We start from the raw sequence: 12,601 nt of genomic DNA, 5'->3' as shown, positions 1-12,601 counted from the left end.
GTAATTTACAGGTGATTTAGACAGAAGTTAATTGCTGTTTAACACATTGCACTGGTATATATGCATATATGTATACTAGAGGCCCATTGCACGAAATTCGTGCACTGGGAAAGAGGTGTCCCTCAGCCCAGCCTGCACCCTCTCCAAACTGGGACCCCTCAGGATCGGGCCTAAACCGGCAGTTGGAAATCCCTCTCACAATCTGGGACTGCTAGCTCCCAACTGCTTGCCTGCCTGCCTGCTTATTGCCCCTAACTGCTTCTGCCTGCCAGCCTGATCACCCCCTAACCATTCCCCTGCCAGCCTGATCAATGCCTAACTGCTCCCCTGCCGGCCTGGTTGCCCCTAACTGCTCTCCCCTACTGGCCTGGTCATCCCTAACTGCCCCCCCCGCCGTAGGCCTGGTCACCCCCAACTGCCCTCCCCAGCTGGCCTGGTTACCCCCAACTGCCCTCCCTCCCCTGCAGGCCTCGTCACACCTAACGGCCCTGCCCTGCCCTGCTAACCTGATCGCCCACAACTGCCCTCCCCGGCCGGCCATCTTGTGCGAGGGTGTGATGATCAATTTGCATATCACCTCTTTATTATATAGGATATGCATGAATACACATACACACATATGTATAACTCATCACATCACATAAAGACCACTGTTTTCCCCTTTTCACATATTCTTATTACCTAAAATGAGCATGGATAATGATTTTACAGTAGGAAACACAACTAATTAAAATCAAATTAGAAAATGTAAAGTGGTATGCTGTTAGAGTCCAATAAAATAAGTCAATGCATATTTATGTAGTGGTAAAGTGGTAGACAGTTCTTTTATTTGTATTCTAAAAACGATTATAGTAAAAAGAAGTTTGCTGTTTCATTTGATGGTGGTGACCACAGGCACCATAGCAATGGCACTGGCTGAGTTGGAGTGGATGATGTCCTCATAATCCGGGGGTGGGTCTAAATGAGGTTCTGTTTCAATCCTCTGAAGGTTCACCTGTCCTGTAGCTTCCTCATAGGTTGGTGGAGGATCGCAGTTGGAAAGGCGAGTGGAGACAGAATCTGAGCGCCCAACTACATATTCCAGAAAGCCTGGCGACATTCCATTGCTATCAAACACTTCGTCTGGTGGGGGAGGTGAAGTGATAATATTAAGGTGCTGAGGGAAAGGGATGTGATCTTCAGTCACTGTCTGTCTGCGAGTTTTGTTTCTTAGGAAGCATCTCCAGATTAGGAAAATGACAAGTAGGATAATAAAGAGGCCAAAGATTAATGGAAAGGTGAGGTAAAATTGAAACCAGTCACTTCCTCTGTTACTCTCACCTTGTTGCGCTTTTGTATAGGTGTTCCAAAACTCTTTCTGAAAATAAAAGACAAAATTATTGAAAATCAGTATGATCAAAAGATATGAAATATCAAATGAACAAATGTCTGGGGTCTAGTAATATAATGAAAAGAAATACAACAAACAAACCAGCTTTCTTTGTTAAAATGACCTACAGTCTACATTTTTCATGACAAGAAATTACAAATAAATCATGGTGCTCACTCTGGATCCTTCCTAAAATAGAACACGGGTCATCTTCAAGACTTGGAGTTATTTATATTTTTAGCTATCACATTTTATTTTTTTCATTTATAGAATTTTAAAAAAAATTTCAATTATAGTTAACATACAATATTTTATTAGTTTCAGGTATACAACATAGGGATTAGATATTTATATAACTTACAAAGTGATCACCCCAATAACTCTAGTACCTATCTGACAACATACATAGTTATTACAATAATATTGGCTATATTCCCTATGCTATATTTTACATACCCATAACTAATTTTATAACTGGCAATTTGTACTTCTTAATCTCTTCACATTTTTCACCCATCCTCCTCAATCCCCCTCCCATCTGACAATCATCAATTTTTTCTCTATATCCATGAGTTTGTTTCTGTTTTGTTTGTTCATTTATTTTGTTTTTTTTTGGATTCCACATATAAATAAAAACATGTGGTATTTGTCTTTCTTCTTTTTAATAATTCTTTTTAAAAAAATATATTTTATTGATTTTTTACAGAGAGGAAGGGAGAGGGATAGAGAGTTAGAAACATCGATGAAAGAGAACCATCGATCAGCTGCCTCCTGCCCACTCCCTACTGGGTATGTGCCCGCAACCAAGGTACATGGCCTTGACCAGAATCGAACCTGGGACCCTTGAGTCCGCAGGCCAATGCTCTATCCACTGAGCCAAACCAGTTAGGGCTTAATAATTCTTTATTGTTGAAAGTATTACATATGTTCCTTTTTCCCCTCCATTGACCCCGTCCAGCCCACCCTGCACCCCAAGGCTTTCAGCACCCTGTTGACTGTGTCCATGGATTATGTGTATATGCATACAAGGTTGATTACCTCCCACCCACCCACACTCCCCCACTTTCCCACTGAGATTCTGCACTCTGTTCCATGCTTCCATGTCTCTGGATCTACTCTGTACATCAGTTTATTTTGTCACTCAGATTCCACATATGAGTACAATCATGTGATACTTGTCCTTTTCTGACTGACTTATTTCACTTAGCATGATACTCTTCATGCAGTCTCAAAGGGTAAGATATTCTTCTTATTTATTTATTTTTTATTGTTTAAAGTATTACAAATAGTAGTACATATGTCTCCTTTTCCCCCCATTACCTACCCCAGACCTCCAATAACTGCCAGCACATGCCCTCACCCCCCCACCCCCAGTGTCTGTGTCCATTGGTTATGCTTATATACATGAATACAAATCCTTCAGTTGATCTCTTACCCCCCCAACCCGCCCCTGCCTAACCCCTGTAGTTTAACAGTCTGTTCGATGCTTCCTTGTCTCTGTATCTTTTGTTCATCAGTTTATGATGATCTTTATATTCCACAAATGAGAGAGATCATGTGATATTTATCTTTCTCTGACTGACTTATTTTGCTTAGCATAATGCTCTTCAGTTCCATCCATGCTGTTGCAAATGGTAAGAATTCCTTCTTTTTTTACAGCAGCATAGTATTCAATTATGTAGATGTACCACAGTTTTCTAATCCACTCATCTGCTGATGGGCACTTAGGCTGTTTCCAAATCTTAGCTATTGTAAATTGTGCTGCTATGAAGATAGGGGTGCATATATCCTTTCTGATTGGTGTTTCTAGTTTCTTGGGATGTATTCCTAGAAGTGGGATTACTGGGTCAAATGGAAGTTCCAGTTTTTCAATTTTTTGAGGCAATGCCATATTGTTTTCCACAGTGGCTTTACCAGTCTGCATTCTTGCCATCACTTGTTGTTTGCTGGTTGATTTGTTGATAATATCCATTCTTTGAATCTCACCGATTACTGACTTTCAGCATGTTTTCATATATCTCTTGGCTTTCTGTATGTCCTCTTTCAAAAAGTGTCTATTATGGTCCTTTGCCCATTTTTTTTAAAAATTGGATTGTATGTCTTCCTTTTGTTAAGTTGTATGAGCTCCCTGTAAATTTAGGGGCTTAAACCCTTATCGGAGATAACAATGGCAAATATGTTCTGCCATGCAGTGTGCTTTCTTGTTTTGTTGATGGTTTCTTTTGCTGTGCAGGAGGGGTTTTTTTTTTTTATATAGTTCTATTTATTTATTTTCTCCTTAGTTTCCATTGACCTAGGAGCTGTATCAGTAAAGATACTGCTATGACAAATGTCTGATATTTTGCTGCCTATGGCTTCTTCTAAGATTTGTATGGTTTCCCTTCTTATGTTTAAGTCCTTTATCCATTTTAACTTTATTTTTGTGTATGGTGTAAGTTGGTGGTCTAGTTCCATTTTTTTGAATGTATCTGTCCATTTTTCCCAACACCATTTATTGAAGAGACTGTCTTGAGTGCATTGTAGGCTCTTTCATCCTTTATCAAATATTAATTGAGTATAATGACTTGGGTCAATTTCCGGGTTCTCTGTTCTGTACCATTGGTCTATATGTTTGTTCTTGTGCCAGTACCAGGCAGTTTTGAGAAAAGTGGCTTTGTAATACAGCTTGATATCTGGTATTGTGATCGCTGCAACTTTGTTCTTTTTTCTCAAGACTGTTGCACCTTTTTAAGGTCTTTTTTATTCCTGATGAATTTTTGGAGAGTTTGTTCTAGGTCCTTGAGGTATGCAGTTGGAATTTTAATGGGGAGTGCATTGAATCTATAGATTTCTTTGGGTAGTTTGGACATTTTAATGATGTTGATTCTACCAATTTAAGAACAGGGTATATTCTTCCACTTGTTTATGTCTTCCTCTATCTCTTTTTTCAGTGTCCTGTAATTTTGAGTCCAGGTACTTTACTTCCTTGGTTAAATTTATTCCTAGGTATCTCATAAAGTTTTTGTTGTTGTTGTTGCAATGGTAAATGGTATTTTTTTAAGTTTCTCTTTCTGTGAGTTAATTATTGGTGTATAAAAAAGCTATAGACTTCTGGGTGTTAATTTTGCATTCTGCTTCATTTATGAAGTCTAGTAGTTTGTGATGGAGTCTTTAGGGTTTTCTATGTACAATATCATGTCATGTGCGAATAATGACAATTTTACTTCTTTTCCAATTTGGATACCTTTAACTTTTTTTCTTGTCTGATCACTATGGCTAGTACTTCCAGTACTATGTCGAACAGGACTGGTGAGAGTGGGCATCCCTATCTTGTTCCTGTTCTTAGGGGAAATAGTTTTAGTTTTTGCCCATTGAGTATGATGTTTGCTGTGCGTGTATCATATACGGCTTTTATTATGTTGCAGTATGAACTTTCTATTCCCACCTTGCTGAGAGTTTTTATCAAGAAAGGGTGTTGGATTTTGTAAAATGCTTTTTTCAGCATCAATGGATATGATTATATCGTTTTTACCTCTCAATTTGTTTATGTGGTGTAACATGTTTATTGATTTGCGGATATTGAACCATCCATGCATCTCTGGAATAAATTCAACTTGGTCATGGTATAGGACAGTGATGGCAAACCTATGACATGCATGTCAGAGGTGACACGGGAACTTATTTTGGGTGACATGCATCGACAGAGACAAGAAATTTCATAATTCAAATATTTGTCTCTCGCAACAGCCAGAGTTGGGCATCACTCGAGTAATATTATTACTCACGTTACTCATGATCAATAATGCAATTCTAAAACTGGATGTAAACATGTACATCAGTGTTGCATAGCAAAGATACATAGTGAAAACATCCAAGATACATTGTTCCAATATTGACATTAATATAAAAAGGTTAAGAATTGCACTATAAAGAGATTAATCTTTACTCATGACATTTTATTTTTACTAGAGTGACAAAATGCCCAATTCTGGAAACGGCCTCGTTATTGTCAACATGTGCCTCGGGTAAGCTTCCCCTGCATTCGGGTGCATTCGGCAAACGGACGCACTTGATCGCCATGTTCGTTAGGAGACAGGAGTGGGAGGGGTAGAAGAAAAAGATATACAGTGCAACAGTGCTCGACGAGACATTCTGTGTGTTGGATAATTGATTACAGCACCATATATTTGTTGGTTATACATACTATCTTTGAATTGTTTTGCACCAGGAGTCAGTGCAACAACACTGCAAAAAGTTAATAGGTAAGAAACCTATCAACCTTTTATAAAAAACGCCGTGATTTATATTTATTTATTTTTGCAGCCTTGTGATGGAGAATCAAAAAAATAAAAAAGAAGCAAGATTGAATGATAAAGGAAGTGGAAGTAGCAGTAGCCGACCCTTTCAAGACATATGGACCGAGATGTACAGGATTGTCGACAGAAACAACAGTGCATACTGTGTAATGAAACGGTAGTAAGCAGAACGTGGAATGTAAAGAGACATTTTGAAACTAATCATTGTCAGCTCTTGAAAAAAGTATTGATGAAAGGAAGGAATACATTTCTAGGCAGCTACACCTCTATAAAAGTCAATCAAATTCCATCATTAAATTTGTAAGATGCTCTACAAATTTAACATCAGCAAGTTACTATATTGCTCACTCCATAGCTCAGCATGGAAAAGCCCTCAGTGACAGAGAATTTATTAAGGAAACATTTCTAAGATGTGCACCAGCTCTATTTCACGATATGAAAAATAAAGATATTATTAAAAGAATTTCTGAGTTACCACTCAGTAGAAATACTATCAAAGACAGAATAATAGATCTTAACAAAAATGTACAACAACAATTAAAAAAGAATTAAATATTTGTAAATATTTTTCGATTTCTCTTGATGAAACTACTGATGTCACATCGAATGCTCGGTTGGCCATTATTGCTAGATATTCTGATGGTCTCACAATGAAAGAAGAGTTGATAAAGTTAGAATCAGTGCCAATAAGTACATAAGGAAATGAAATATGTAAGGTTGTTATAAAAACATTCAGTGACCTAAACATTGATATCTCTAAAATTGTGTCAGTCACGACAGATAGGGCACCAAATATGGTGGGAAAAAATGTGGGATTCCTGAAATTGTTTATGGAAGCTATTAGAGATCCACTTGTACCTTTTTCATTGCATTATCCATCAGGAGGTGTTGTGTGCCAAATCGGGATTCTCAGAATTGAATGATTTAATGTCAGTTGTAACAAAAATTGTGAATTTTATAGCTTCTCGACCCCTTCACAAGCGATAATTTTCTGCACTTTTACAGGAAGTTGATTCAACCTACAGTGGACTACTGATGTTCAATAATGTGAGATGGCTGAGTTGAGGTAATGTACTTGAGCGATTTGTGGAGTGCTCTGAAGAAATTACAGTATTTATTGAGAATAAGGATCTGGAAAACTTTTCTCAGCTCAATGATCATAAGTGGGTCAGCAATTTGATGTTTGTTACAGATATCTCTGTTCATATGAATGAACTGAACTTAAAATTACAAGGTTTTGGCAAAAGTGTTGATGTTATGTTTGGATACGTCAAATCTTTTGAAACTAAAACTTATAAGTATTTTCCTCGCATAAAAAAGTATTTCGAGAAGGCCACTACAAGGAGTGTAATGGAGTCCATACTTATGTACCAGAATATAGTAAACTCGTTCAGCTAAAGATTCGACCAATTTAGAAGCCTAGAACAGACCATTACAATAATTAAGTATCCGGATGTAGTTGTTTACAGTACTTTGGAATTAAAGGATTTCCATTGGAAGCAAATTGACGATTTAGAGTTGCAACTTGTAGATTTTCAAGGTAGCATTTGGACTCATGTGTTTGTTGAGTTAAGGTCGAAATTTGAAAATCTGGAATGAAATCATTTGAATAATGAAGAAGAGTGCAACTACGAACAAGAAATTTTGAGTGCTTGGAACAGAGTACCTGACACTTTTAGCGACATAAAAAAATCGAGCGATGGCTTTGCTAACAATTTTTTCATCAACATATTTTTGTGAGACTTTGTTCTCAGCATTAAACAATATTAAAACGAACAAAAGAAGCCAGCTAACAGATGAAGTTAGTGGCGCTTGCTTGGCCTTGAAGTGCACCAAGTATGAACCTGCAATCGAAGAATTAGCAGACAAACTTCAGCATCAAAAAACTCACTAATTTCTAGTTTTCGTACCATTTGGTTATCATTGTTTTTATTATTTTTTTCCTAAATGTACATTGTTTTTCTGTTTTTGTTCATTTTATACATATTTTTTGGTTGATTTTTCTTTGTTAAATGGCATTTAAATATATAAAATAAATATCAAAAATGTAAATTTTTTTTTACTATGGTTGCAAATATATATAAAAAATTATGAATATTTCTATATGTGACAAGGCACCAGAGTTAAGTTAGGGTTTTTCAAAATTTTGACACGCCGAGCTAAAAAGGTTCACCATCACTGGTATAGGATCCTTCTAATGTAATGCTGGATTTGATTTGCTAGAATTTTGGCATCTATGTTCATGAGGGATAATGGCCTGTAATTTTCTTTCTTTGTATTGTCTTTATCTGGTTTTGGGATTAGGGCACTGCTGGCTTGGAAGAAAGACTTGGAAGTGTTCCTTCCTCTTGAATTTTTTTGAGTAGTTTGAGGAAGATAGGTTTTATTTCTTCTTTGAATGTTTGATAAACCTCCCCCTGTGAAGCCGACTCGTCCAGGGCTTTTGTTTGTTGGACGTTTTTTGATTACTGCGTCAATTTCCTCCATTGTTATCAGCCTATTCAGATTTTTAAATTCTTTCTGATTCAGTTTTTGGAAGGTTGTATTTTTCAACCTAGAAGTCCATTTCTTCTAGGTTGACCAGTTTGTTGGAATAGAGTTGCTCATAGTATTTTTTTTTATGACTCTTTGCATTTCTGTGGGCTCTGTTGTTATTTGGCCGCTTTCATTTCTGATTTTGATTATATGGGTCCTTTCTCTTTGCTTTTTGGTGATCCTGACTAGAGGTTCATCAATCTTGTTTATCCTTTCAAAGAACCAGCTCTTGGTTTCATTGATCTTTTGTATTATTATTTTTTTTTGGTCTCTATGTCATTTATTTCTGCTCTGATCGTTATTATTTCCTTCCTTCTGCTCACTCTGGGCTTTTCTTGTTTCTCCCTTTCTAATTCTTCAATTTGCAGAGTTAGATGGTTTATTGGCAGTTTTTCTTGTTTTATTTTTTTTGTTTGTGTGGTTTTCTGTTGTTGTTTTGTTTTTAGGTAGGCCTGTAATACTATAAACTTCCCCTTCAGGACTGCTTTCACTGTGTCCCATAGATTTGGGATTGTTGTGTTTTTGTTGTTATTCATTTCCAGGATTTTTTTTATTTCTTCTTTGATCACTTTGGTAACCCAATCATTGTTTAATAGCATGCTATTCAGCCTCCAATTGTTTGAATTTTTGTGATCATTTTTATTGTAGTTTATTTCTAATATCATGCCATTTTGATCTGAGAAGATGCTTGATATGATTTCAATCTTCTTGAATTTGGAGAGACTTAGCCTGTGTTCCAATATGTGGTCTATCTTTGAAAATGTCCCATGTGCCCTTGAGAAGAATGTATATTCTGTAGCTTTGGGGTGGAATGTTCTGAAGATGTCGATTAAATCAATCTGATCTAGAGAGTCGTTTAGGATTGCTGTTTCTTTGCTAATTTTTTTGTCTAGAGGATTTATGGGGTATGAAAATCTCCTACTATGATTGCATTGCTGTCAATATCTTCCCTGATATCTTCCAGAAGGTTATTTTTATGTATTAAGGTGCTCCTGCATTGGTTGCATATGTTTTTTGTTTTTGTGTTTGTTTGTTTGTTTTTGTGTGTGTGTGTGTTTTTATTTTGTTTTTTTTTTTTGTTGTTGTTTTTTTTTTTTACCAGAGTTATATCCTTCTGTTGTATCAATCCCTTTAGAGTGATGAACTGATCTTCCTTTTCTCTTGTTATGGTGTTCACTTTGAGGTCTATTTTGTCAGATATAAGTATTGCTACCCCAGCTTTTTTTTCATTTCCATTTGCCTGAAAGATATTTTTCCATCCCTTCACTTTCAGTCTGTGTGAGTCCCTTGTTCTGAGGTGGGTCTCTTGTACACAGAATATATATGGGTCATGTTTTCTTATCCATTCAGTCACTTGATGTCTTTTGATTGGAGCATTTAATCCATTTACGTTTATTGTTATTAGTGATACATACTTGTTTGTAGCCATTTCTATTCTTTGTGTGTGTGTTCCTTCTCCCCTATTTCTTCTTTTTACAGCATTCCCTTTAGCATTTTGTGCATTGCCGGCTTGGTTGTGATAAACTACCTTAGCCTTTTTTTGTATGCAAAGCTCCTGATTTCCCCTTCAATTTTTAATGATAGCCTTTCTGGACAGAGTATTCTTGGATTCAGTCCTTTGCTTTCCATCACATTGTATACTTCATTCCATTCCCTTCTGTCCCAATGTGTTTTTGTTGACAAATCATTTGATAATTTGATGGGGGGGGGGTCCCGTGTATGTAACTCTCTGTCTCTCTTGCAGGCTTTAAGATTCTCTTTTTGTTATTAACATTTGCCATTGTAATTGGGATGTTTCTTGGTGTGGGTCTTTTGGGGTTCATCTTGCTTGGGACTCTGTACTTGTGTGACTTTTTTGTTCCCCATATCAGGGAAGTTTTCTGTCATTATTTCTTCAAATAGATTCTCTAATCTTTGCTGCTCTTCTTGACACTCTGGAACTCCTATTATACATATGTCACTTTGTTTCATGTTGTCCCAAAAGTCCCTTAGTCTCTCCTCCTGCTTTTTAATTTTTTTCTCCATTTGGTGCTCAGATTGGGCCTGTTTCTCCACATTATCTTCTAACTCACTAATTGGGTCCTCCGTTTCTCCTAGTCTACTATTGAAACCTTCCATCGCATTTTTAATTGTAGCTATATCACTATTTCTTCCTGATTTTTTATAAGTTGTTGATTTTCTTGTCCATTCTTTTTATGAACTGTATGACCATTACTCTGAATTCTTTTTTTTCAGACATATTTCATGCCTCCATTTCATTTATTTCCTTTCCTGGTGATTTCTCTTTTTCTTTCCTTTGGGGATTATTTTGTTGCCTCCCCATTCTAACTATCACCAGAAGGTTAAAGCGCTGAATTGAGGGAGCCTGAGCCATGTGTGGTGGGAGTGTGGTGTCACGCGAGCATCACTGAAGAGCTCAGACACCGAGACATGTGGCTGCCATGGGTCAGCGAGACCCATGCACACCCAAAATCAGAGTCCCAGTGTGCCTATGCCAAGAATCAGAGTCACTGACACTCAGTGCAGATTCGCGTGTGTGCCTAGAATCAGTGAACCCACACGTGTGTGCTGAGAAAGAGTCCCCACGTGTGTGCACCGAAAATCAGAGTCCCCAAGTCTGCACCAGGAATCAGAGTCCCCATGAGCACATGCCAAGAATCGAGAATCAGAATCTCTGGCACTCAGTGTAGCCTTGTGCGCACTCCAAGAATCAGGGTCCCCATGCATGTGTGATCAGAAACAGAGTCCCTGCGTTCATGCAGAGAATCAAAGTCAGTGGCACTCCAGGCAGCCTCCTGTGCATGCTGAGAGTAAGTCCATGTGTACGCCAATAATCAGAGCCCTGGTCTGCTAGGTCGGCTGGGTTGCACAGCCGTTCTGTCTCAGTGGAGGTTCACTCGTATGCCATGGGTCATGCAGGCCCTATGCTACTGCTGCATGTGACAAGAAACAGAGTGCCTGGCCTGCTAGTGGCAGGGCTGCACAGCTGCCCTGTGTCAGCAGTAGGCCCGCTCACATACCACGGGTTGCGCAGGCCCTATGAAGCTGTGGCAGGCTGATGGGGAAGGGGATGCACTCTGTCACCCACATACATCTGCAGCTGGGATATCTGGAGTCTTGGTGTCCCTGAGTCTGCAGCTGTTGTAGCAGGTCTTTCTCCAGAGTGGCTGTAGGGTACTGGTTTGCATCTGAGGCCAGTCTAGGTGGTGATGAAGCTAGAATACTAGTCACAGCAGTTCTTCCCTTCAAGATGGCATGGTTTTTGTGCCAGCACTGGCCGCCTGGGAGTGTTTGTAGCGGTGGCGGGGTCTTGCAGTCTAAGACTGCCCTGTCGGCCAGCCACTGAAAGTCCTGAGTGATCTGTCTCTAGCTCACATACACACTCACCACACATGTCTACACACTCCCCTTTCGCCCCCTCACTCTCTCACACTCTTTCTCTCCCTGCAGTCTTGACAGTCGCTGTCTTCCTCTCCTGATATTCTTTTTTACTGCTGCATAGTATTCCATGGTAAAAATTTACCACAGCTTTTTTATCCACTCATCTACTGATGGGCACTTGGGCTGTTTCCAGATCTTAGCTATTGTAAATTGTGTTGCTATGAACATAGAGGTGCATAGATTCTTTCTGATTGATGCTTCAGGTTTCTTAGGATATATTTCTAGAAGTGGGATCACTGGGTCAAATGGCAGTTTCATATTTAATTTTCTTAGGAAACTCCATACTGTTTTCCATAATGGTTGCACCAGTCTGCATTCCCACTTGCAATGTACTAGGGTTGCCTTTTCTCTACATTCTCGTCAGCACTTGTTATTTGTCAATTTTCTGATGCTAGCCATTCTGACAGGTGTGAGATGGTACCTCATTGTTTTTTAATTTGCACCTCTCAGATAATTATTGACTTTGAGCATTTTTCATATGTCTCTTGACCATCTGTATGTCCTCTTTGGAGAAGTTTTCATTTAGGTCCTTTGCTCATTTTTAAATTGGTTTGTCTTCCTTTTGTTAAGTTATTTGAGTTCCTTATGTATTTTGGAGATTAATGCTTTATCATCATTGCCAAATATGTTCTTGCATAGAGTGGGTTCTCTTTTCGTATTGTTGATGGTTACTTTTGCTGTGAAGAAGCTTTTTATTTTGATGTAGTCCCGTTTATTTTCCCCTTAGTTTCCTTTGCCTTAGGAGATGTATCTATAAACATATTGCTGCGAGAAAAGTCTGAGATTTTGCTGCCTATAATTTCTTCTAGGATTTTTATGGTTTCAAGATTTACATTTAAGTTTTTTTATCCATTTTGAGTGTATTCTTGTATAAGGTGTAAGTTGCTGGTCTAGTTTCATTTTTTTGAATGTATCTGTCCAATTTTCTCAACACCATTCATTGAAGATTTTGTTGGCTCTC

The 12,601-nt window shown here is 38.1% G+C and overlaps 1 protein-coding gene across 1 annotated transcript in view; it reads right to left on the bottom strand.

Moving 5' to 3' along the window:
* Positions 1 to 799: 799 nt before the first annotated feature.
* PRRG1 (proline rich and Gla domain 1) overlaps positions 800 to 12,601 on the bottom strand; it is a 166,280-nt gene continuing 154,478 nt past the window's right edge. The window contains exon 5 of the mRNA XM_023750460.1: positions 800 to 1,357. Within this exon, the coding sequence (XP_023606228.1) occupies positions 872 to 1,357 (486 nt within the window). The 3' untranslated portion in view covers positions 800 to 871. The remainder of the gene's footprint in view (positions 1,358 to 12,601) is intronic.

Source organism: Myotis lucifugus, unplaced genomic scaffold, assembly GCF_000147115.1.
Source record: "Myotis lucifugus unplaced genomic scaffold, Myoluc2.0 scaffold_13, whole genome shotgun sequence".
Lineage (NCBI taxonomy): Eukaryota > Metazoa > Chordata > Mammalia > Chiroptera > Vespertilionidae > Myotis > Myotis lucifugus.
Note: the sequence above shows the minus strand (reverse complement) of the source record. Positions and strands in the feature narration are given on the sequence as shown.